The following is a 27711-nucleotide window of genomic DNA, read 5'->3' as shown; positions in this document are numbered from 1 at the left end:
CCGCTCCTCCACATGCAGCTGCTGGGTGACCTTGGGCCAGTCACACTTCTTTGAAGTCTCTCAGCCCCACTCACCTCACAGAGTGTTTGTTGTGGGGAGGAAGGGAAAGGAGAATGTTAGCCGCTTTGAGACTCCTTAAAGGGATTGAAAGGCGGGATATCAAATCCAAACTCTTCTAATGTGGTGCTTCAGGTAAAGAACAGTTTCAGGTTAAGTATGGCCCTCCGGAATGAATTAAGTACTTAACCCGAGGTACCACTGTAGACACTTAGATATTTTTTTTTAAAAAAATAATAATACCTCAAAGCAAAGCGGTTTACCAACAGCAACACCGTTTTTGTAGCCAAACACCATCCGTGGTGCTCTGAAGGTTTGTGGGGGAGTGAAAAGAGATCAGAGAGGAGCCAGCAGCAAGTGGCTTGTACTTCAGAGGCCAGATCAAGCACCTGAGTTGAGCCTCTTGGGTGGGACAACCCTGCCTGTGTGGCACACTATTTGCTAAGGAAAATCACATTCTGTGACCCAGATGCAGCCACACAGACATATGCATGGAAAATTGCAGAGATTAGTTTATGTTGCATACAATTTATCTTGCTGCCTCAGGGCATTGGGAAGGATAAGGAGCTTTGTGGCTGCAGAAGACCTACCTTTAGAAAATATACCCCAGCTGCTATTCCTGAGGGTTCACTAGGTCATCTGTACACAGGCTTTCAAGCTCATCTCAAGAGAAATAATGGCCAGAGACCTACTTTAAAAAATGATATTAGATTCTTGGCATATCTTCTACATTTCCTGCTGCTTTGGTGTAATCTGAATGCATACTCAAGTCTTAGATTAAACCTTGGTACATAATCTAGGGAGGTTCAAGAAAGCACTGACATATGACGTTGACAATACAGGAGATCTATTTGCGGCATTTCCTGATGAGTACAGAAAAAACATTTAAAGATTTCTGCATAGGGTAGCAGCAGCAGCAAGGTTAACTATCCTTTTTACTCCCTTAGTATTTGAATATTTTCCTCCCCTTCAGCTGTAATTAAGGCTCTATTTATGCAGAGGAACTAAGAAAATCTAAACATTTCAGCATTTTCAGAAATATTACAACTTCAGTAATTGCTGCAGTAAAACTCTCCATAAAAGTATTTGCGCTGTAACCATTCTTAGTTCTGTAGTATTCCACACTTGCAAAAGTGAATGTCAATAAAAACTCCTGTTTGGATCTTGAATTTAAAGATGGCCCAGTGTTTTCCTGGTCACCTCTTGGTTAACCACTTAGGCTGCAGTTAGTGGTTGCATGCATTTCTGCAGACAGGTTTTTATTTTATTTTAGAGGTCATGCCAAGCTGGCTTTTGACTCTCAGCCTAACCGAAACAAGGTATTCTACATTCCTCTGTTACCACCTGATCAACAATTAATTTCTCTTTTTGATCTGAATATATGGCTTGAATTCCTTTCCTAAATTTATCTCCGAAATTCATTTCTCCGGTAATTTTTTCCCACAAATTCCCAGGAGACATTGTCAAAGGCTTTTTCAGCATCTATAAACATCAAAGCTGCTTGTTTTTCATTTCTCACTTCCAGGTATTCTATAATGTCAATAATATTTCTTATATTATCCTTCATTTGTCTGCCTGGAAGGAATCCTGCCTGATCTTGATGTATATAGTCTTTCAATACTAATTTCCTAACTGAAACAAGGAACCCACAAGGAAGCAGCACAAATTACTCCCATGGAACAATTTTCCTCAACAGTGGTTGGAGGTGGACCAAGGCCTTGTGTGCTCCTGTCTCCAGCCCAGCCCTCCCAAGCTCCATTCCCTTGCTGAAAGAATGGAGACTCTTCAAGCAGTCAAGTGATTGGCTTGGAGATGAGTGTGTCTCTTGCTGTTTGCAGCCTCCTGCCTGGCATGTTTCCTCTGCTTCTGGGCAGGTGGGACAATGCAGGAGACATTTGGCTCTCTGACCTCAGGGCAGGGTGCCTGTGAAGGTCCTGACTCTGGTTTTGTGGTGTCAGGCTCAGTGATAAGAGAGTAGTCCTGCTTTTCAGCCAATAGCACAGTGCAGCGACGGATGCGATGACACTTTTTCCTCTCACGCCATTGGCCTCGCTCTCACTTAGATAAATTGCCCCCCACCTCACTGAACAACACTTTTTGTTGTTGTTGTTTAGTCGTGTCCGACTCTTCGTGACCCCATGGACCAGAGCACGCCAGGCACTTCTGTCTTCCACTGCCTCCCGCAGTTTGGTCAGACTCATGTTTGTAGCTTCGAGAACACTATCCAACCATCTCATCCTCTGCCGTCCCCTTCTCCTTGTGCCCTCAATCTTTCCCAACATCAGGGTCTTTTCCAGGGAGTCTTCTCTTCTCATGAGGTGGCCAAAGTATTGGAGCCTCAGCTTCACGATCTGTCCTTCCAGTGAGCACTCAGGGCTGATTTCCTTAAGAATGGATAGGTTTGATCTTCTTGCAGTCCATGGGACTCTCAAGAGTCTCCTCCAGCACCATAATTCAAAAGCATCAATTCTGCATAACACTGAACAACACTTTACTCGAAGGTTTCTTTTCCTTTCCTCTTTAAAATTCTAACCCAGAGTATCCTGCAGGGGACCTTTGCGAGGGGGTAAATAATAAGTTGGCGTCTCAGACAGGCAAGATAGTATATAACACAAATGGATTAAACTTGGGTTACTTCAGGCATATAGTACAATTACACTTTAATTTGTCCTTAGTTGTTTTGCGTTATAGGTTTGGTTCCTTTAAACGGTGATACTTTCTTTCAGTTATCCACCCCTTTTAACAATCCTGCTCCTGCTCCTGAGGTACCTTAAGCAATAGACCCAAGGGCTCGCCACACCCCCTCCTTTCACTGGGTTTGGGAGTTTCTTCTTTTCCTTAGAAGAATCTCTCTCCTCCAGACTAGATTTGAGTCCCAAGTACAGCCATTCATTAACCATTTTCTGGCAGGGAAAGAAAGAAAAAAGAAACACTTTTTGATCCAACTGGTCCAGCAAAACCAACCTTTTTGTCACACACAGCAGCCTCGAATCTGAGCAGCTCACCCTCCTCCTCTGACTCGGAGCTTGAGGCCAAGGCCATAACACACTGCCAAAAAAAACCCATTCATTTCCCTCATGGGACCATGTCATATATTACATATCACCTAAGAATACTTGAGTGTTGGGAAACGTATTTACTACTAATGTTTAGATACTAGATATGTGTGCCTTTCCTTCTCCCTCATTGCAGGAAAAGGTTGGCTTTCTTTCTTCAAAACTTAGTCATTTATCAGTATATTAGAAGAAAGGAAAATGTCAAACACTGCAAGTATGCCTGTTTTCTTGTGCACATGGGGAAAACCTAGTATATGACAGAGCCTACAGAGGCCTCAGTATTTGTCAACCTGCCTGACATTTGCTCTGAGCAATTATAATATTGCCTAACATGACATCACAGCAAATGAGCCAGTGGCTACAGTAATGGGATAACAGATGAACAGCTGGTTTTTATCCTGCTATATAAGCACCAGAAATTATAGTTTCATTCATTTAATTCCACAGTATTATCTATTATTGTGAGATATGTTGATAACAGGCTGGGCAAAATGCAAAATATTATCGAAAGAGTTCCAGTCTAAACAGATTGCTTCAAGCAATGACACTTTTTATTTTTATTTTGCAACTGGATTCATTTTTATCTCTGCATTGGAAGTTTTGCTCTGATCACAATGACAAGCACCTTGCCACATGGCTGGCACTATATAAATGATGGACAGTAATCGTGGTAATAATAATTATTACAAAGAACATTGCCTCTTGATACTCCACCGGCTTTGGTCTTCACGTTTAAAAACAGTCCCTCGATGCTTTGAAAGCTGAGTATTGGAGTAAATGGGGCATCCTATACATTGGCAGCTTCATTTTGCAAATATTGTGGATATTAAGATTGTGGAATTTTCTTCCTGTTATAATATTAAAGCAGTAGGAGCACAAGATTTGGAGTTAAGAGTGCCAAGGAAAAGAAATAAAGCTCATGAATGGTCACAGCAGCTGGCTTTAAAGAATGAAACAAGCCTAAGCTCTGATGAGAATCTAAAATTCGATTAGAGCAAAAAAGATGATTTTCGGCAGTAATGGAAGGTTTATTGGTTGGTACTTGAGCTAACAGGGATTAGGTCTCAAAGGGCAAAACGAAAGGATATGAGAAAGTGCTAAGGAGATTGCATTGCATACCTCTTAATTCATCAGCTGCAGTTTATATTGTGCCAGCGTCATTTAAGGGTGTTACACATCTGTCTGGTATTTCATGTCCAAATCTTTGGGTATGTTGTTTGCCCAGGAAGCAATTTCAGCACTGCTTCATGTAACTTAGAGAAGGCTTTGTGCAACCTATGAAAGTAGTGCTCAGAGAGTATTGCCTACAGCAGTGATGGCCCAACTTGGCCCTCCAGCTGTTTTGGGACTACAACTCCCATGATCCCTAGCTAACAGGACCAGTGGTCAGGGATGATGGGAATTGTAGTCCCCAAAAAAAGGAGGGCCAAGTTTGGCCATCACTGGCCAACAGGAACTGATCATTTGTTTGGAAGCTGAAATTGGAGGACCACAAAATACCACATCACTCATTCCTAGTCTTACCTGCCCAACCTGCTCCCTCTGCCAACTGTATTTTGTGAACCCACCAAGCTAACTAAAGCACACTAGCCATGCATTGTGCCCTGCTAAGGAGTTGAAAGGCACATCCCTTCTGTAGCTTCAGGCAGGTAGCAAATTTATGAAGCCTCTACTGGGCTGGTGGACTTAATGTGACTTAGTTGGTCCCATCCCTTGGGAGCCTGCAATACTGAAGAATGAATGGAGATGTGCTTTCCATAATGAATAATATGTTAGATCCCAAGACGGAAGTAGAAACTGATGAAAGACTAGCCTCCTACACTAATAACTTAGGATAATACTTAAGTCCAGAAGAAAAGGTGAATTTGGGATGCCAAGGCAATTTTGGACATCATCACCAGCCATTCACAAATGTTCAGCAACTAGAGACTGATGCTATTTGCGAGCTTTAGTTAAAGCTGCTTAAGGGCTTAAAATGATAGAAGTCCTTAAAGCAACTTAAACCACTTTAAATGTTTCAATCAGCTTAAGGGCTTGAAGAGTTTTGTTGTGGTAGCTGGAGGGTGTTCTGCTGGAAAGGAGTTTCAAGAGAAACTCAACAGCGCCTTGTGTTTGGAGGGCTGAGGGGTTAATAAATGTGGGGATGGGTGAAATGGAAAAAACAGAGGTATAGGAAATGAGAACAGGAAGACAGACATATATATTTCTCTTTATCTGTACTATGAAGAGAGAGGGAAAACATTGAAAGATATACACTTATTAGGCCATATCTCTATTTAATGATTAGCAGAATAAATCTGCTGAAATACTTGCAAGAAATCCATGTGCTCTTATTGTTCCACTTAATGAAGATACATTTTGTAGTGATCTTCTTATACATCTGATTCCACAGAAATAACCTAGTCCATAAATAATGTAACTAAAGATAAGGGAGTGAGCAATGAGTGATGAAAATTAATTTTTCAGTAGATATAAAAAATCATGATGCTCACGGCCAGTTTAGAGAGAAGATGGACTGGATATTCAGTTAACGATCCTCTTCGTTTTATCTTTTTAATTTTAATTCTGCCATTCCTGTGTTGGTTTGCTGATCTAATGGATGCTGTTGTGTTAGTTGTTAATATTTTAGATATTGATTTTTTCATTATTATTTTTTGCTATTTAAAAATTGTTTTATATTGGTTGTCAGCTGCCTTGAGAAAACTGTATTTTGAAAGATGGGATGGAAATGAATGAAAAATATATTCCTTAATTTTTACTGGTGGAATGGTGTATATTTTCTCCCATGATACCTCAAAATTTCAAAATGATTCCCCCTTCCTATTTCTTCAACAATTGTTGTCAGCAGAAGACCTTAACTGGCTCTTGTCAAGAACTGTCAGCATCCTTTGAAGTAACTATAAAGTGATTTAACTACTAATAAATTTGGGGTAGTTGCTCCAGATCAAAAATTATTTTGAAATGAATGAGTGAGGAAGAATTTAAAGACACCAATTCCTTAATTCCTTAAAAGAATAGTAAATCTTCAGGACTGGATAGGGTTGGTGTAGAATATTATAAACACTATTCGGAAAATCTTACTCCACACTTACTGGTTATTTATCAATGTTATTTTCAAGAGAATAGATCCTAGGAACCTGGAGGCAATTAAAATTAAATCTAATTTCTAAACCAAACAAATATACTAAGCAGCTTAATTCCCAGTGGCCATTCATATTATTTAATATAGATTATAAGATTTCTTTTACTACAATTCAAGTAAATAGACTAAAGATGAGTAAACATTACACTGACCTGGACTATTCTAGTTTTCTAATGCATAGCTTCCAGTAGACCCCATCAGTATCTGCCTGAATGTTATTTTTTATTGCAAAAAAGAAAAACTATTTTTAAAGCCTTTGTTTGTGTAGAAAATACTTTTCTTTGGCAAGTAATTTCAAACATGAAACTTGGACTAAAATTAATTAAACTTATTTACCAGCACTATACATCTAATATTAGGAAAAAATGGCTATGGTTCCAAATTTCTAAACATTATCTAGAGTTACTAAGGATGAATGTCCCCTCTCCCCTTTACTATTCTTGCTTTCGAAGCTTTGGCAATAGCATTAAGAGTTAACATTAATATCAAAGGACCTATCATAAAAGGTGCTAAATAAAATAAGTAAATAAAAGTTTAAAGTGCTGTCCTTTTTATTGCTATTTTTATTTATTGAATTTATATACCACTGTTCATTATAAGACCTCAAGGTGGTTTACAACATACAACACAAATGTCACTAAATAACATAGTATCTGTATAACATAAAAATCATGATAATGATATAAATACAGGTATAATGTTAAAAATTACATAACCCTATAGAGATTCCAACAATGGCAAATGCATATTTTAAGAAAGGGGGGGGGAGGAGAAAATCAGCAGCAGGGTATCTAATATACTGAACAGTGTAGAAATACAAAATCGTCTCTCAAAGTTTTTTTCTTAATCCTAGGCACCCACAGGAAATGGGAGACCCCACAAACTTCAGCTGGTAGCTTTGCTTTCCCCTCCCAGTCACTCAAGCATTTACAGATGACATGGTTATATACCGCATTTTTCGCTCCATAAGACGCACCTGACCATAAGACGCACCTAGTTTTTAGAGGAGGAAAACAAGGAAAACAATATTCTGCACAGAGTGTGTCAGTGGCTCTTGCTCTGCTTGCTTTACATTGAGTGGCGGATGGGAGCCATGGCTCTGGCTGCAGAGGCATCCCTCACCTTGCGACTGCAGCGGCAGCGGCAGCGGCAGCCGAGGGATCCCTCTGTTGTCCAGTGCATTCGCGCCATAAGATGCACAGACATTTCCCCTTACTTTTTAGGAGGAAAAAAGTGTGTCTTATGGAGTGAAAAATATGGTATGTTTCCTGGTCCATTCATTGCAGCTCCTCCTTTAAAAACAAGAATGGGGAAAGTAACAGAAAGTAGCAGGTATACAAATGAATTATAGTAAATCTATCTCTCCTAAAATACAAAGTAACATAAAACAAGAATTAAAAGTACCCATTAGTCCAATATTTTTTTTTTGTATTTCGGGGTTAGTATACCCTAAAACAAGCTTTAGCAAGCCAATTGACTCTACCCCATATAAAGAAAATGGAAAAAGATGTTAAAAGCTGAAAAAAAACAATCTGCTTTAGGGAAAATAACAGCAATTACAATGCATTCTTTATTGAGCATGCTATACCCTTTTCAGGAGTTACCCGTTTCCAATAAAACCTACTATTGGCAAAAGATAACAGAATGTTATATATTTGGGGCAAGGGAGAGATCACAAAAAAGAAAGAATTATCTGTACGAACCAGTCTCTAAATTATGTCTCTTAGTTTGCACTATAAGGGGATGAATGATTTAATATTGGCAGGGGGATGCCAGTGACCTGTTTTGTTTTGTTTTCGCTCTGCTACTTGGTAAAGGAGATGTTAGGTCGGTGGTGCTCTGTGATTAATAATGATCGCCCAATGTGATCATTTTAAAAAGCCCTTTCAAGTCGACACAACTGAGAGCTATCAAGTGACAAGCGATCAAATGATGTACAACTATGAGTGATCCAATCTCTTGTTGGAAAACACTTTGTGGGGGAGGGGAATCTTAATTTACCAGCCAGATGAAGATGGTTGAAATGTTCCCTCTTGGTCTGGCTGCTAAAAAAGCCCATGAATAAATATTAATAAAGGGAAGGAAATTACCATTTCAAATATGCTGGATGAAAGTGATAGCTCTGGTGTTCTGTGGCAGTTATATATTAATTTAGCAGTGGCTGTCACAGCAATAATTCAGAGCACTTTCATATTTAGGTTCAGCTGCGTAATTCATTTTGATCTCCCACATTCATCAAAGCATTGTTTTTGTTTATGTTGATATCATGAAGCACAGAGAGAAGAGTACGGAAGAGGAGATTCACCCTCTGAAAGCATCTCTATCCCATATGCCTGTTACAGCAAGATGCTGTTTTGCTCTAATTGTATGTAATTAATGAACAATAATCAGAAAGATGTCTTCACTGTGAAATCATGATTTAGTTTTATTTTCTACTATCATGTATAATTCATTAATCTCAGTACAGATTGTACACTTGTGCTAATGCTGAATGCAGAAGAGAGCGTTTAGTAACTACTGTTTAAGCTCAGCATGCCTCTTAAGAATTTCTTCAGCACATTTCCAGTGTATTCCCTTACCATTCATTAAGTACTACTCATTAAGTACCTGCATTTGTAAATGCAAAGGCGGCCAGCTCAATCTCAGTTCCAGATAAGATGCCTCGAGACTGGCAGAATATGTTGTCAAAGTGAGTTAATCAGGTGCTACAAAAAGCGAAGACTCAATTGGCTGCTAAAGGCAGGTCAGAGAGTGGAAGTCTAGGAATGACAAATACTAGTAACAGGGCCACCCCTCTGGGAATTCATTAACTTTGAAAGAGAACCATAGGGAAGGTGAACTGATTAGGAGATACCTGTTGATAGCTGAGATATGTGTGTCCATTGAGCACTCTGATATACATAAAACAATACAGTGGTACCTTGGGTTAAGTATTTAATTCGTTCCGGAAGTCCATACTTAACCTGAAACTGTTCTTAAACTGAAGCACCACTTTAGCTAATGGGGCCTCCCACTGCTGCCGTGCCGCGGGAGCACGATTTCTGTTCTCATCCTGAAGCAAAGTTCTTAACCTGAAGCACTATTTCTGGGTTGGTGGAGTATGTAACCTGAAGCGTATGTAACCCGAGGTATCACTGTACATATCTTTCAGCATCAGCGGATGATGAAGTGGAAGAAAGACTTGTGCAAAATTAGCCAATTGAAGCAGAAGAGAAAATGGTAGCTAAAAGAAAGTGTGAATGTCTGCACAGATTGAAGCACATTTATACATCCCTTGCTGGAAGTTCCTTTTACTCATGAGTAGTCCACCACAGGGTAGTGGGAATCCCACTCTAGGTGACAAATAAGTGGGTGGTGGTAAGGAGACAGCGTAATTAATAGGACCGGACACCCACTGCTAGTGGGCTACCTTTACTGGATTGGCACCATCCACCACAATACCTTTTGCTACACTGATGTGGATGAAGAAAAACGGAACGCAAAATTATGGAGTGGGGGAATCATCATGGAATCATTGTTTAAAAATATGATGGTCTTATATTGTTGTATTTATCGGCAGCAACGAAGGCTTACTTGTGGTTACTCATACTGGGATGCATGTATTGAAGTTTTTAAGAAATAACAGGTTTTATCCAGTTGGTGTCCTTGCACAACTGAAAATGCTTTTGATCAACTGGAAGGGATCCTTTAACAGGGGGAGGGGTGTAACCCTCTTAAAAAAAAGTTTCAGGAGACACAGGGGCCTGCAGGGAAGAGGGGGAGATGCAAAAAACCCTTCCCTCCTCTTCCATTTTCAGACATCTCTGCTGGAGCAATAGTACTAAGAGGATTGATTCTAGTCTTGTCTAATGAAATTAACAATTATTAGAAGCTGTTTTCCTTAAACTGACAGCCAAATAATCGGTATAGATGCATTTCTGCAATGCACACATGTTCTATGACTACAGTTATAGGATTTTCTTCCTTCTGCAAGATCTATTGTGTTATGTGTCATGTTAGATTTTTAGGGGAAATACTGAATTTCAGGCTAAAAAATCTTAAAACCTCAAGTCCCATGAAAGGAGCCATAGGGTGGCTTGTTCGTCACATCCTCCCCTCTCCCCCCACTCTGCTGCCATGATCAATCTTGTTTTCCTTTTCCAAGCTGCTTTTAAGTTCCTAAAACAACCAGGAGATCAAAGAAGTGCAGTTTGACCCAAGACATCTTTTGCTTCCTTCAGATTGAGAAATGAAATATTTATGTTGCCCCGCATTTCACAAACATTTGAACTCTTCTTCCATTTCAGAACATTCCAGGATCTTTCCAAACAAATGGATGTATCCTATGGTACTGTCCGGGATTCTGCGGTTTATGAATACTTCAAAGCAAAAGGAACAAACCCTCTGGAGCAAGACAGCACCTTTGCTGAGTTGTGGAAGACTATCAGCAAGAATAATGGAGCTGATAACTGCGTGGCAAATCCCTCTGAAGGCATCCGGAAGGTAAGAATGTGGGCATCATTAATTTACCTCTAGGAGGTTTGTGTTTAATATTTTCATTGAGGATAAATCCGTTTGCTGTTCCGTAAAAGCAATGACCTGGCATTAAGAATTTTTTAAATAGATTCAAAAAGAAACCATCTAAACCGCAGTGATTACATTGCCATTTATTCTTCCCAAGAACGCTGCAAATCTGTTTGGAACGAGATTGGTGTGATTTTTTTGTATTCTCTCCTCACCCCACCCTCTTCTGAACTGAAGCTTGCACTTAGGTGACAATCAAAATCATTTTGCCTTTGATGAACCCACAGCAGGAGTCCAGACTGCCCACTGTGAACGGCTATTGTTCTAATCCATTAAAACTTTCATTACATCCCTTGTATTGTGAATTTCTGATTCCTACCGTTTTCTTTCATATCGGGGAGGGTGTTAGTCCTTGTCATTTTATGTAATGAGTCAGTTGCTAAGCCAGTGGTTTACCTTCAAGGTCTGGTATAAACCAGTGCTTGGAATTTTGGTGTAAAGATTTGCATCCCACCAAATATAGCTTCACAGAACCTTTGTGTGTGGAAATACGGTAATTGGGTGGATGCTCAGCCAAGTTCCAGCTGCCAAATGAAAGTTTTTCTGGGAGCAAGACAAAGACAACCCCTTTCCATTTTTGTGGGTGGGGTGTTGGATCTGTCCTGGTTCATCTGTTCTCCCTCCAGAGCTTGCTACACAGCACTCTGGAGAGAAGAGGTTCCTTTTGCTCAGTTCTTTGCTTTTTAAATTCACCTTGCTGAGCTGCAGCTTGGAAGATGAACTAGCTGGTACTCAGTTGAGCAATGCAACTGCCACGGCAGAACTGTTTTTTATTTTATTTTTAAAAATATGCTGTGCAGTAAGGGAATAAGAGGGTAATTGCCCTGAGACCTGTGGGCATTGGGCAGTATATAAATTTAAGTCATCATCATTATCATTGTGGGACCAGGGCTTTGACTGGCCTGCTCACTCTACTCCCAACCTATGCAGAACACGGTGTAGCAAGGATTGCACATCTTCACTGATACTATAGTATGTATATCTCAACTCCTGTCTTGGTGCATATTGTTTCATGCAACTGGGTTTGCAGTTAGGCTGCATTGTATAGCTGCTTCGGGTGTCCAACTTCCAAGTCCAATGTCATTATGCATTCACCCATCCATACACCTTTTGTTGGTTTTGGACATGTAATTCCACTCAGTCATGCATTCCTTCCCCCATAGACTGGTTAGATTGGTCTCAACTAGGGCCAGGGCCTTTTCAGTACTGGCCCTGACTTGATTGAATGCTCTATCACAAGATACTAGGGCCCTGCGGGACTTGACGTCTTTCCTCAGGGCCTGCAAGACAGAGCTGTTCTGCCTGGCCTTTGGGATGGACTCAGTCTGACCCTTTTGTTTCCTTCCCCTTATGGTTTTGATCTATGGGCTACTATTAAAATGAGGCTGCATTTTAAATTGTATTTTAACCTGTATTTTAAATTGGTCCCCCCCCATTATGTTTTAATTGTGATTTTACTGGTGTTAGCCACCCTGAGCTCGGCTCTGGTTGGGGAGAGTGGGGTATAAATAACATTTATTATTATTATTATTATTATTATTATTATTATTATTATTATTATTATATCTCCTCTACCATATATGCTCACATAATTTTAAATGCCTTCAAACCTTTGTTGCTGTTGCCAGATTCAAGTGGCAGTTATTGGGTTCAATGATCAGAGGTGACTGGAAACCTCATACGGAACCCTGTACTCTTGTTGCATAATTTATTTTAAGTGTCAGCTCAAAGCTGGCACATTTTGTCTATATGCCACAAGGCAAAGGGATGTATTCAGAGTAGAGCAACAATAGAGGAACCATCTGACTTCTAGCCCTGTGGCAACTTGGAGACCCTTGTTATATGTGTACTTCCTAGTTTCTCTTGTGCCATATATATCAGTATTAATGGAGGATAGATGCCATTGGAAGAGTACTTGGTAGAACTAGACAACAAATGCAGAGAATGTGGCACAAGTGCAAAACAGTGAAAACATCTTAGCCGTACCATGGCATCGCTCTTCCCTTGTGCTAATGTCTCTTCTGCTAAAATTTCAGTAATTTTCTGGAAATACTCCCCCCCCCCGAGCAATTGAATTTAACCTCTAGCACTGCATGCTATGAGAGCAAAAATTCTGTGGAAATCAACAGGACAAAGAAATGCAACCTAACGCTGCCTTTCTCTCCCCCGCCTCACCTCCTCTCGAAAGCCTGATTGTCACATTCATTTTTTGATGTTGAAAAGTTGCTACAATGTGACTTTCACCTTTTATTTCCATGTGATAATCTCTCCTGAATGTGCCCCCAACTTGCTGAGATCAGAGATTTGCCATGTCTTTGGGAAGCCATGGAAAGCTGTCATTCTGCAGGGCACAGCAAAGCGCAGAGCTCCTCACACTGTGTGCGTTCAAAGGAAATTTCTCCACATGAAAATCACAGGCAAAAGTCACATTGTAAGGAATTTACCATATCAAGGGTGAGTGTGAGAACTAAAGCACGCTCCACGATTATATTGCATTAATGTAGACTCACCAAAAAGAAAGGAAAAATGCAATTTGTGTATAAGGTTTAGATTCCAGTGTGGATGCTTCTACTCAAAATGCAGGGAGATGGTAGGCAATATAAAGCTCTTTAAGGATGCCCTTTCCTCTGTTTTCTTGCTTTCAGTATCTGTAGGCATTATGCTCCACATAATTATAGGAGCAGTGAGATTATTTAGTTTAAGGAGAAAGCCCTTAACATTTGTCTGACAGCTATGCAGAGCTGGTGTCAGAGGTCAGCATTGTTAGGCATTGAATTATTATTATTATTATTATTATTATTATTATTATTATTATTATTATTATTCCCATTGCCTGTCCCTAGAATCTACTGGTCCTGTTGCTTCTCCTCCTTGCTGTTCAGGGCTGTTTACTTTCAGTGTGAGCAAGGAAGAAAAGAAGCAATGAGAACATAAGGAAAGCCTGCAGGATCCGGCCAATGGTCTATCTAGTCTGGCAAGGTGTTCTCACAGTGGTCAGCAAGGTTCCTGCAGGAAGCCCAGAAGAGGACTCTCCCTTCCCACAGCTACCAGCAACTGTAATCAGGAATAGTCATCTCAGTATGACTTGCCCTCTTGCTCTCTCTGGCAGGTGGTTTCATATGGGCACGGGGGGGGGGAGGCAAGTAAATGTGCAGCATTAACACCAGCAAGGGAGACAACATGGGCCTATTCAGAGAGGGCAGCCTGCTGAAAACGTCTTGCCCCAAAGACCCCCAAAACTTGAGATTTCCACTGCTGCTTTCTTTCATAATTCCCAAATAGAGAAATTTAAGAAATGGAATCCATACTGCACAACTTGGAGTGTCCTGAAGTGTTTGAACAAGAGGAGCCCTCAAGAAATTATCTTTCATTCATATTCTCCCCCTCCACACACACAGACAGAGACCACTTGGGACTTGCTCATTGATGAAGTTGTCAAAATTGTTAGGCTCCTTCCAAAATACAGAGAAGTTTGAAATTTCATGGATTGTCCTCTAACACATCTTACTTACTAAAAAAATTCTGAGAATTGAACACACTTACTTCCTGCTTGACCCAAATTTGGGTCCCCAGCCCAGCTGTTGTTGCACTGCAACTCCCATCATCCCTGACTGGTCCTGCTAGCTAGGGTTGATGGGAGTTGTAGTCCAACAACAGATGGGGACCCAAGTTTGAGAAACACTGGATCATTAAATCCTCTGAACTAGTCAATTGTTTGTCCCATGTACCAAAGGTAAATGTTGGCATCACTTTTCACTTCAGGTTTTTCCTCTAAATACGAATGGGCAGAAATTACATCAGTGACTAACACTTTTTTCATTTTTATGGGGGGTGGGGATGATGAAAAGTCAAAACCCAGACCACCTATTTATGTTGTTTAAAAGATTTTGATGGGCAGAAAACAGAGGTAAATATCTGACACATCCCAGAAGTACTGCCATTCTTCTAGAGCCCTGTGACTTCAGTTGTGTTTGAGCAGCTATATCGATCTAACATCAGGGTTTTTAAAAATGTAATACCCCCTAGGCAGTCATTCCCAGCCTTATCTATCACACATCTCACTCCATCCATGATAATGCTTCTCTGTGCTATGGCTGTCATTGTCCTATTGGAAAAAAATATATATCTATTTTTACAGTAAGAGACTTTTGCAAGATCAGCTTACTTCAATCTTTTAAAATGGTATATACAACAGTAGCTCATTTAACATTTCCTTCACCTTTTTGTCACTTTTCCATAAACATCAGTTTAGAAAGAGTGAACACTCACACAACGGGGGTGGGGGTGGGGGATGGAAATCAATAAAAGTTGAACAAGCAAGCAAACAAGCAAACAAACAAACAAACGGCTGAGCAATGAGCCACCACCAGCGTTGTACTAAGATACCTCTCAAGTCACTTACTACTTCTCATGTAATCTCTATTGAATTGACCCTTCGTTCATTTCTTTATCCCCCCATAATTGGGCACCCCCCCATTGAATCTAAAGATGTACCAACCTGCCTTAGAGAAATTTAAACAGTTTTATCAAAACTGTTTTGCTTTCTCTCAGTATCTCTCAGATCTGATTTACTTCAAATTTTGCTTTGGGTGAAATATGGGCAACAACCTGGGGAGAAGTGAGCCCACTGAAACCTCTTTTGGTTTTCCTGGACCTTTCTCTGCTGTTTTGCCTGCACAACACCATAAATCCCATTCGCTTTGGGCAAAACGCAGTGGCAACCGTAGTCTCCTCCCTGTTCAGAAGTGGGAAATAACTCCGGTGTAGTTAGACTAGATAGTGCAGCGACTCAAAGTCTAGTGTTCCTTATCTCGTGGTAATCATTTGCTGGCTGTCAGACAGGGAACGGCATGTGATTGGAGCCATGAGCTTATGCGGAGAAATCTTCCCCAGTGAGTGAAGGAGGAGCACATGACACATCACATGTCAGTTAAATCAAATTGAGATGCACATCCTTCACATGTCATAGCCCTGAAGTGGAAGGCTTTGTCCTTGAGGTTCTGCTTGGGAGAGTGAGTATGTAATGTATGTCGTGTGCTACTGAACGTGTTCTGCATCATGAATTTGATTCTTGCACCATTGAACTTGGTTAGAAACTTCCATTGACTTTAATGAGCTTTAGATCATGCCCTGATACTCACATGCCCCCTGATTAGTTCATTTGCTGTCTGCTTTGCCATCTTCAGCCTAGGGGTATTGTTTTAATTAGCTGTGGTCTTTCTGGGTCAGGTGCATTAGTTTCAGACTTTTCAGCTCATTTTCTCATTACTGAACCCTTGGTGAGTGTGTGTTTTTTGCCTCTGAAGCTACCGAAATAGGATAAAGAACGAAGCTGGTTTTCATCGAATGTCCTGCACTGCAAAAGCTATGCTGAAGCAATATAATGCACATCTGCTTAGGAACCTTATGGAAAAGATCTACGGTAGATTACACACTGCCTTAAGGTTCAAAAATGTCACTGGCAGCTCAGACATATACCCCAAAACGGCTAAAAGCTATAAGTGTATGGAATCAGGGTTTTGCATGCATTGCCCTAGCTAAACAGGAACTTTTGTTTTTGATTCCTCAGTCCTATTCTTCAAGGACTGAATATACCACCACCACCCCTTTTGTGGCAAACAGCTGGTAATAGGATTACAGTTGCTTTTACAGAACTGCTATGTATACCCTATGTTGGGTGCAAAGAGTTCAGCTGCAATCTTCATATGCATATGTCACCATTTAACATCCATCTATTATGTCGTATGCTGAATGCATGCATAAGAATATAAAGATACATATTTTATAACCTATTGCATAAACATCCATTTATTATGGATAGATTTATTTAACATTCATGTTTCAATGTCACACAGGCAAACTGGTTGAATGCCAATGCATTCCATTTTGGGATTCACTGTAGAATTGGAAAGTTATTTAAATGTATATTATAATATTGTCAAATTAAGTCTGATTCTTAATTTTCTGGCACAAATGGCTCTTTAAAATTGCGTAACTCGGTCTGCTTAGCCCCAAAGCTTGAACGGCAATGTAGTTCCATTCTAATACCTGGCTGACTTAGGTGCCCCATGATTAAACCCTGACATAAGTCAGGTCTAATGTTTAATAGCATTTTCAAATAAAATATAATGCTCACATTATATTTTCTTCACAGCTCACTGAGCGCTTTGGTTAAAACAGGCATTGTTTGTTTGTGTCAAATACAATGCCTAGGCATAATATATATTTTTGAACATAAATTAGCATTAGCAAATGGAAGCAACAGGGGAAATGTTCCCAAGGATGGAAACTTGACATGCCATTGGACTTCAGTGGAGACTAATCTGAAATGTTAACTATAAAAAGCAAGATTTCTTATATTTTCATTGGACTAAGCTGCTTGCAATGAACTGCCATTTTCTTAAAGGCATGGGAAGGCGGTAAAGACCTAAAAGTTGTCGCACGAATCCAATCCCCACACTTTACCTGTTAATTGGACACAAGACAGCCATCAGTGTGAAGAGGCATTCATATTAGAAAAGTAAAGATCTGCCAAAAAAAATTTAAAAAATGCACAGACAAATGGGAAGGAAGCACCTTTCATGCCGTTTCTTACCAGGGAGTTGTGAAATTACATCAGATAATAGAAGGAAAAGGCATGAAATGCCACCTTATGAAATAAAATTACTTGACAATGAGAAACGAACAAAAATTCCACACTCATCTCAGTGACAATTTGCAGGGCTGGCCAAAGGTGTTTTGCTTCGTGCTCCCATGACACATGCAGAAGTCGACTAGCTCAGCAGTTCAATCTTTCTTCTATTTAGGAAATAGGACAGTATCTTCCACCATAGCTGAAGGCAGCAGTTATGGGGCACACTTCGCTTTGTACTCAGGTCCAGCCCTACTTCCAGAATCTGCCACCTGACGCAGTTGCCTCATTCTGCCTAATCGCAAGACTGACCTAAACAGTTTGCACATGACCGCTAATTCATGTGCTTTCTATTGTCCTTTTAAAATGTCACTGTTGTTCTGATGTCATAATCCACTACTTTATCTCTCAGGCTCATAACATTCAGTTTCCTTAGCAGTTTTGTGAAATGAACTTTACAAAATATGTTTTTGGAAGCTTTAGGTAAATTTGAGCAATATGTTGTTGTTTTTTCAGGTAATCTAGCAGGTTTAAAAGGTTTTGCCTCGTTGTATAAGCCTTGTAACGTCAAATTTGCCTTGGTAGGTGCTTTAGAGTTTGTTTGGTTGTCTGAATCGTTTTACTATAGAGGAGGGTAGCGTCCCCCCCCCCACAACCCATTGCAGTTGTTAGGGTAGGCATACAGGTGAAGCCCACAGATATACTAAGGAACACCTTTAGAGAGAAGAGAGCTGATGTTCTGTATTGAAAAAGGACGTTAAGCATATGTGAGCCAAAAGGTTCCTGATTCAAATACTGTTTAATCAGATGCTCACTAGGGAAGTCTTAGGCAAGCCACTACCTTTTAGCCTTGGCTCCCCATCTGCAATACAGAGGTAATAACAAGGTTGTTATAGGAATTACAGACATAATCTATGGGGAAATATTCTATATAATTGCTATTTAGTACTCATATTAAATAGTCATAATTACTGTACTAGAGCTAATTCTTTAGTTTACGCATGAGTTCAAAAATATTAGTGTGAAATCTAGCTGATACAATTGTTCAGCATTATTTTCTTTCCTGATAAAGAGAAATTCAAGGGTTTTTGGGATTTCACCCATCATTCAGTTGAAAGGAGTTAAGAAGTAGCAAATTTATTTAGTACCTTTCTTTTTTGGGGTGGGGCTCTTAGATGCCAATATCTCGCAAATCCAGCACTTTCCCCACGAGGTTCCATATTTTGTATGGATTTAAGCAGCGAATTTGCTTCTTGACTTCCAAGTAATTTTGTTTTATAAATTACTGCTTCAGCCTTAAGTATTTGAGGTGGCATTTTATGCCTTTTGATGTCATTTCAGAAATTTCTAGCGGAAACTATATGAAATATGCTTTCTTTCCATTTATCTGACGTTTTTATCAATAAAACACCCCTTCCCTTTCCCCCCTTTGCACATTAGGCTGTCTTCCTGTCACATCCAATCAAACAGTAACATGCAGGCACACATTTGATCAAAAGGTGATAATTTGCAGAATCTAAAATATAAATACCTAAGAACTTTCAATTTCAAAGCGGGGGAATGAGAATGTCTTCTTCATGCCTACCACACTGCTAACTGAGGAAAGAGAGGTGTTTTCTCTGTGTATCTGAAACATTGAAATAGGGGACATGAGAAACCCTTATTCAGGGGTGTGAACAGGATTTCCTGGGCCCAATATACTGTGGATTGGACTCTTTGCTACACTTGCTGAAAAAAATGCACATAAAATTTGCATGCATATGTCATATGCAAATTTGTACCCTCTTTTGCTGGATATAGCCATAGAGGAGGAATAAAATGGCTACTTGTAATCATATTTTCCTTCCTTTAAACAGAGTGATGCACCATTCGACTATAAAGGGACTTTTTCTGGGTCTCCCCTCTACCCCTGCAAAGTAGTACAGCTCCAGTGCTTAAACCAATCTTCATCTGGCCTAATTATCACATTTTTGGATGCATGAGACCCACTTGTGTTCAACTGAGCTCCCAGTTTTCTGTTCACAAAGGATCCTCTCTCCATGAACCCCATTAAACACAGAGATACTTATTTTTGAATAGACATGTATACCATTGCACTGTAAGCTAACTATACAGTGAGTTTTTAATAAGTGCCTGGAGTTGTCTAAGCATCTTTGCATATATATATTTTAAATTTTGTTTTTTGTGTTTTTTTATAAATATTTTTTATTGCAAATTTCAAACAGAAAAAAACACCAGACATATATAATCCCTTCACCAAGAAATAACAAACACAGAAAGTTATACATAAACAAGAACATAAATGTAAAATAAAAAACATCATAACTGTTCATAACATATTTTTTCATACCTAACTGGGCTTCCTCACATCTCCCTTCCCTGCATTCTCAATAATAAAGTTTCAAACAGCAATTTATTACCTTGTTTCAGTTCTTAGTTTATACTTCTCAAATATTATGTCTCAAACTTCAACTAATTTTTGTCCAATACTTATCCGTTTAATTCAAACATAATATTACTTCAGATTTCATCCTTTTCTTAAACATCACTTAGTCTCATATATCTTTCAGCTAAGTTGCTGGTACCATGCTCTTTTCAATCATGCAGTTTCTTAACATTCGTACAGTTTGTAGTGTTTTTGTAAATAGTCCTTAAATTTTTTCTAATCCTCTTCCATTGTCTCTTCTCCCAAGTCTCGGATTCTGCCAGTCATTTTGGCCAACTCCATATAGTCTATCAGTTGCGTCTGCCATTCTTTATATTTCTCAAATTTTGGAGTGAAGGGGTGCGTGACATCCAATTGAGGGGGAACACACACACTTTTAGGGAGTGTTGGATCTCAGACTGTAGAGATTCCAAGAAACAGAAAAAGATAAGTAAAAGTTCAGGGGTGAGGAATACTGCAGCTGTTTATGACCTCAGGAATTCCTGTCTCCTAGTATCCAAACACCTCACTTGTCAATCACAGTTCTGACTTCACTCTGGCGAAAAGCACTGAAAAGCAGGAACAGCCATATTGGTTCACCTGCCAGCACATTTTGGTTCTTAACTTCCTTTACAGGAGGCCATTCAGCTTACTTAAAATAATAATAATAATAATAATAATAATAATAATAATAATAATAATAATAATAATAAAGCTCAGTGTCTGATGCTTCTGCTGTCTGTGGGCTTGGTACATCTCCACCCCCATACCCCATCTCAACAGGCCTGTCCTAATCCCTTCTTGACTAAAATGTTTACTGAAACTTTATGACTTCTATCTAAGTTCCTTGAATGTTTTACCTAGAGAAGTACCTATGAATTTTACTCCAGATGTTGTTCTGGCGACATTTTGGTAGAGCAGTAGTAAAGACATCTAAAATTATGGTCGCAATCTTCTGTTTAATGTTAAAGTGGCAGAGGATAGTTGAAAATGATCTATTTTTATGGTGCAGGCCAGAGTCCTTTATAAACTAAAACCTTCGTTATTGATATTGAAGGGCCCAGTAAGCTTAATGGCTGCAATCCAGCACAGAGTTAGGCGCACTTAAACCTGTGGATTTAAAGGGGCTTAACTGTGTTTATTGCGCTGGATTGTGGTCTATTTTGTTTCTCTGACATATTCTCAGTGCAGCCCTCAGTACCGCAGTGCTATAAGAGAGGAAGAGAGAGAACAACCTCACGGCTTCCTTGTTTTGAGACTCAGACTGGAAAGCTTCTGAGAACGAAAGGGAGAAAGTCCACCTAGGAGCCATTCAGCTGGTACGGCAGAGGCTGGAACAGCAGTATTCTTCTCCAGGCATTGGCTTGTAATGGAAATGGAATGCCTGTGGATGATAATATTTCCCCAAGCACCTATGGTGCAAATAGGAGGCATACTGTAGATAGGGACTATCATTCCTGTCAGCAGATTGCAGGCTCAAGAGAGCAGGTGACAGTAAAAACCCTGAAGCAAGAGACAGATACAAAATAGATGAAGTAAACATGTCTGGTGCAACCTTGTCTCTCAGGTTACATTTGCTCCTGGTTTTGTCTCTATTTAGAAATAACACAACTAAAGCCATGCTATGCTAGTGGTTCATAGGCAGGACTGGACCTATTTATCACCTGAAGCTATAGGTGGCCAAATTTTAGGACACCACTAGCGTGGTGTTTGTGGCACATCTGGATAGGAGTAGCATGGTCTATTCCACAGGTGGTGGGCATGTCCCCCCCCAAAAAAAAATTGAGACATGATCTATGAGGAACTAAAAAGAATGCTAAAACACACATTTTTAAAGAAACCTGAAGCTTTCATATTAGGCATTCTAACAATAAGCATCCCAAATGAAAATAAAAGAGTGTTTCTTTACATGACAACAGTGGCTAGAATGCTAATACAGTGGCACCTCTGGTTACGAACTTAATTCATTCCGGCGGTCCGTTCTTAACCTGAAACCGCTCTTAACCTGAGGGTACCACTTTAGCTAATGGGGCTGCTGCGCTGCTGCCACATGATTTCTGCTCTCCTCCTGGGGCAAAGTTTTTAACCCAAGGTAAAACTTCCGGGTTAGTGGAGTCTATAACCCAAAGTGTTTGTAACCTGAGGAGTTTGTAACCCGAGGTATCACTGTAGCAAAATAAAGTAGTACCTCATTATGAGTCCACCCTCATTATGAGTAGTATCTCATTAGCGTCCATTTCATGGAACATCTGCAGCAAACCTGGGAGTACCGGAACAGGTTACTTCCAGGTTTGCTGCTCGTGCATGCGCAGAAGCTCAAAATCGCTCACGTGCGAGTGTAGAGCAGCGCTTTGTTGAGTGTCCCTTTCATCGAGTGTCCGGGGCTCCAGAACGGATCCCAGACTCAAAACAATGTATCACTGTAGTGGAAAAGTGAGTTAATACCAACAAAAGACGAGTGGCAATTAAAGTTGTGCGAGTCCCTTGAACTAGCCAAAATGATAGAACTAATAGGAGATCACTGAGGCAACAAGGTAAAAAAAGGAATGGGATTGCTTTAAAAACTACCTGACAAAATATGGTTCCAAAGCAATACTTTGAGATTACTTGTGGTTAATCTCACAGATATGTACTTGACTAATTCTTTATCATTTTTTTATTCTTTATCATTTTTCTTTTTTCTTTTTATTTTCTTTTTATATTTTTACTTTTATGTATTTTTTATTTTTATTTTTGAATATTTGGATGTAATGTTTAATTCATGCTTTCTCTGTAATTTTAAAAAATACAATAATGATAATAATAATGGAGTAGGATGGTCTACAGCTGGTACTCGTGCCTGCCTCTCCTCTGCTGTGTTGCCGTTTGCTCTCCAGCACAGTAGGCTAGGGGCAAAACCACAGTGAGACGCAGAGGGGTGCATACGCGCTGTGATGTATAAAAGTGCGGTGGTGATCTCTTAGACTGCGGATCTGGCAAATTTCACATTTGCCCAAAGGGAAATGTGATAGTCGTCAGAGGGAAGGGCTGTAAGTTCAGTGGTAGAGCATCTGGTTTGCATGAAAAAGGTCTCAAGTTTGATCCCTGACATCTCCAGGGAGGGCCGGGAATATTGCCTGTTTTTAAAAAGCCAGTCAGTGGGGTCAGTACCGGAGCTAGATGTACCAAGGCTTCCAATGTTCCTAGTGCTTTGGACAACGGTGGACACTTTTGCCCAGGTCTTCTCTTTTCAGCCAGAACTCAGTCTCGGCACCTCTCAGGTGGGCGCCATTGCCATTATAAGAAAACCAGGGAGGTGTTCATGGTGAGTTCTGGCAAGTCCTTTTCTAGACAAATAGTACTGCTATTGTCTGTTCCTCACAACTTTATCAGTATTAGCCACTCTTGTCAGGCTCAGAGGATACAGCTGAGAAAACCTTGACCGTTTTCCCAGGTTCAGAGAAGGAAGTATCACCTACTTCCTGCAACAAGTTGCCCCAATTCCAGATGTGTTTCAGATCCATCAGGCTGGAGTGACAAGGAAGACATGCAGGCCCTGATGCTCAGCTATAAAGGCTCATTGGCTTAGCAGGGAGGCTTTAGATGACCACCCTGATATTACATTGTTCTGATGTTCTGATGTTTATGCCATTAGCAATTATCTTGCCACCATTCCATACACAAACATAGAATTAAATGGAAGTATATGTCATATATACTGCATCAAGACTGAACAGTTTTCATCCTAGGTTTGCTTTTGGGACTCCTGGTCTGGCCTTCTTGTTCCCTCTGTGATATTTAACAAGGACCACCTTTGATTCAGTAGGTGTCTCAAGACCTAATCCTTGACAGTTTTACTTCCCTGTTTAAAGGCTAAGAACCTGATTTTGTTCTCAACATTCTGTCATTTCTTCACTCCTCACTTTTATCTTTTGAAATGCCATCAAAGTCTTCAGCAAATACTTGTGACCAAACATCTTTAAGGGAAGGTAGTCTAATTACCGTTTGCCTAGATCTCTAAAACAAAGTTGGCTAATCTTTAGTTCACCCCTCCCCCATTTTTTCTTGCTTCCCTTTAAGATCCTACCAATTTTGGTGGTGCCAGCTAGTGGGGTGGGGTGGGCACCCTAAAGCAGATGCAAATCACCCCCTCCCCAGTCATCAGATCTATCATTTGATGAGCAGAAAGAGGTTGATAAACCCTCCCCCTCAGCTAATCTGCATGGCTCTAAGTGTGTGTGCATGCACAAGAGTTTGGGGTGGCCACACCCACCACTGGAATGAGGGACCTGGAGGGTTGACCAAGGGTCAATGACCCAAAAAAGATTTGCTGTTGGTTAAAGGTGGAAGATGATAAACAGCTGGAATGGTACCTCTGGTTACATACTTAATTTGTTCCAGAGGTCCGTTCTTAACCTGAAACTGTTCTTAACCTGAAGCACCACTTTAGCTAATGGGGCCTCCTGCTGCTGCTGCGCCGCCGGAGCACGATTTCTGTTCTCATCCTGAAGCAAAGCTCTTAACCTGAAGCACTATTTCTGGGTTAGTGGAGTCTGTAACCTGAAGCGTATGTAACCCGAAGTACCACTGTACAGGGGTGGGGGTGGGACAGACAGAGAGAGGGAGGGAGGGAGGTGGCAAAGATATTCTGGTTTTATATTGTTTTTTACTGATACGGTTTTTCGCCAATGAATTTTAGCAATAGTGGTTCCGTGAGTAAGTGGACTGACAGTTCTCTTTTGGAGTCTTCTGATGCACTGCACAGAACTACATTTCCCAGAGTTTCTTGGGGAGAGGAAATTAAATGACTAAATTATAGTAAGAGCCAGTCTGAACATTATGGTAAAGACAGGTGCTGTGCATCTGGTTCCCCCTCTGCAATGACGTGTCTCGTAGATAGGTCAAATTTCTGTGCTTGCCTGTCATCAGCAAGCGGAAGCAAGGAGATGCCTTGTGCTGTGTGATGTCAGGACACTGTGTGGCTTCTACTGCATGTTAAAGAGACTGATTCATATAGCAGCAGTTTTAGCACTTGGCATGTGATTACAATAACAACTAATTTGGTCCTCAATTCCTGATGTAAATTTGCAGAACCATATGCAAGAGAGAAAAAACCACCCAAAAGAAAAAGAAACATCCATATGCCTTTTTTTGCGGGAGGGGGGGTGTTCTTATTTAATTACACATTCAAAATTATTGCTTCCCTGAACCTGATGAGAAAACAGAAATGATCTAAACTTCCTTTTAATAGCTTGGGAGCCTGCATTTATGATTACTCATTTATTTGCATTAAATTCACCAGCCCATCTGTTCCACTGTGCTTTGTACATTCACTGGAGACTTAAAAACATATTACTTAAATGTATTAGGAAGTCAATGATTACTTTAACCAAGCAAAGCGATCGGGTTTCTTCTCCCTGAATTCCCATCCAGAGACATTTCTTACATCTTATGTTAACGAAAATGATTTACATTCCTCATGCGCACAGCATGCAGTCACTGTTTGGAATCCCAATTAGAGCTGACATTTGCGGACGAGAGATGTGTAGGTGTGTACTAATATAAGTAAATATTAGCCACAAGTGAAACTCGTGGGAGAATTTGGTTCCTTTAGCCTACGATGTCACAAGAGAAAAGCTTCCTTAGAATAACTAAACTTCTGATAGTTGAAGCACACTACTCTTTTCTGAAATAAAATGAGGCTTGTTTCATTCTTTCACCCGAAAAGTTTTACTTTGTAACAGGGAAAAAGCACACCACAAAATTTAATGAAGGATTAAAAGTGTGTTATTGAATCTATTAACGAAGTGTAAATATAAAACATTTACACTTCCCGCACCTTCCAGGTAGTGATGGGCGAACTAGCCTTGGCTCAATTCCAAATTGGCTTGACATTATTAGATGGTATTTTGAAGGAGTTGGTGTGTGTGTGTGTGAGGATGCAGGAAGCTTGCTTATTTTCAGAAAGCTCCCTCTCAGCTTAAAATGATGGATCTCAGATATGGATGGTAGACAGCCGCCACATCTCTGCGGAAAAGCAATTGGGAGAATTGACCCAAATGATAAAACTGACCCCAAACAGGCTTGTAAGTTTTAGTTTCACTTGCTATTTTCAAATAGCATCTCTATTTTCAGTAAGTTTTCAACTCACCCTCAAAATCTTGGGGGGGTTCCCCCTAAATTACAGTAAAGTCCACTAAGCCTGGTTTTTAAGGCTCCAGGAAACTCTGCTGCCCCTGTAGATAAGCCTTCAGAATCAGGGAGTTATCTGAACCAAAGGCATCCCTTTATATATGCTCTGTAAGGACTCCTCCTACCCCATATGATAGGCAAGAATGATGCCCTAGCACCAATCCCAGATCTAAGGTTAGTTGCATGGGCAGAGGGAAGGCTTACAATAAGTAATCTACTCCCATGATTTGGTCTTGTGTCTGAACTAGCCATCACATACTTACAAGATCCTTCACTTAATCTAGCAGGGCACTTAAACAGTTCTTGCAAGTCACTCATATGTAGAAGGTATGGGTGGGGGGCATACCCTTTTTTTTAACATTATCTTGGAAGGTTGTGACTCTCATCTCTCCCTCGTAGTGGCTACTTTTATTCGAGCCGGCTAGACATAATTGGTTTGATGAAACGGTCATTAGGGCCACTTTCGATACATGAACAATTATGTCTTTGACAAGACATAATTTGTTCTGTCTTTCACTTACTGTGTTACTGTTTCACACAAAGAGAGATTTCGGCAAGTCATCCCAAATTTCTTGCAAAAACACATTGATGTATGAATATGACATTGATATGGAATTTCCCCCAAATTCTTGAGGTGAATTTTAGGAGTCCTTCTGCATTGGAATTTTACCTAAGCCACATTAAGTTATGAGCTTCTCTCCCCCCCCCCCCCATGAAATTTTAAGCAATTTTAAACTGAGAGTTCTGCTTAGTTTAAACATAGATTGGAAATTCAGGAGAAGTTAAAAGAATGTTGATCTTGGGAAATTTCTTACAGCTTTTTTTTTGGGGGGGGGGATTCATATACAGGTATGTTAACACTAAATGTTGCACATATAGTGAAACTAGAGGTGAATTTGAGAAGACCTGGGTCTGGCAAAATGTATTTGGTGATTTTAAAGCATTCTTAAAATGTATGTATGCCACTACTGTGGCCGGTGTTTCGTAAGCTCAAAAATGAAAAACGAATGAGGTCCCAACTAAAGAAGAATGACAACTTAAGCTGACAGAATATGCACAACTTGCAGACTTAACATATAGAATAAGAGAACAAGAAGAACATACATTTGGAGAAAAATGGAAAGCGTTTATTGAATATATGGGGGGGAATTGTGTACATTTGAAAACGTTGGCAGCAGTAATATAAATTCAACAGTGTAAATAAGTTTTGATGGATGTAATAATGGAATACTGAATGGTTTAGTATTTGTAAAATATGCAGGGATTTATGATATGCAAAACGAACCATGGAAAGAGAAGGGAAGTCACTGGTATTTTAAGGGTGTTTAAATGAATACTCTAAATTGTAAAACAGAAAATAATATATATATATATATATATATATTAAAATGAGTTGAAAAGAATTCTCTGTTCAAAAACTGATAGCTTTTGAAAGAGAATGATAACATTCTATCAAAGTTAAAGACGTGTCTGAAAGTTTTGTTCCTTGTTTTTACAGGCAAAGAAAGGCAACTATGCATTCTTGTGGGATGTTGCAGTAGTGGAGTACGCGGCATTGACGGACGATGAGTGCTCCGTGACAGTCATTGGAAACAGCATCAGCAGCAAAGGATATGGGATAGCGCTCCAGCATGGCAGTCCATACAGGGATCTCTTCTCCCAAAGG

The 27711-nt window shown here is 40.0% G+C and overlaps 1 protein-coding gene across 6 annotated transcripts in view; it reads left to right on the top strand.

Moving 5' to 3' along the window:
* The window catches only part of GRID1 (glutamate ionotropic receptor delta type subunit 1), a 722825-nt gene that overhangs the window by 667722 nt on the left and 27392 nt on the right, over positions 1-27711 (top strand). For all 6 annotated transcript variants that reach the window (XM_082222335.1, XM_082222336.1, XM_082222334.1 and 3 more), the window contains exons 13-14: positions 10542-10737; positions 27544-27710. In XM_082222335.1, coding sequence (XP_082078461.1) covers positions 10542-10737; positions 27544-27710 — 363 coding nt within the window. The remainder of the gene's footprint in view (positions 1-10541; positions 10738-27543; position 27711) is intronic.

Source organism: Podarcis vaucheri, assembly GCF_965113315.1.
Source record: "Podarcis vaucheri genome assembly, chromosome: 5".
Classification (NCBI taxonomy): domain Eukaryota; kingdom Metazoa; phylum Chordata; class Lepidosauria; order Squamata; family Lacertidae; genus Podarcis; species Podarcis vaucheri.
Note: the sequence above shows the minus strand (reverse complement) of the source record. Positions and strands in the feature narration are given on the sequence as shown.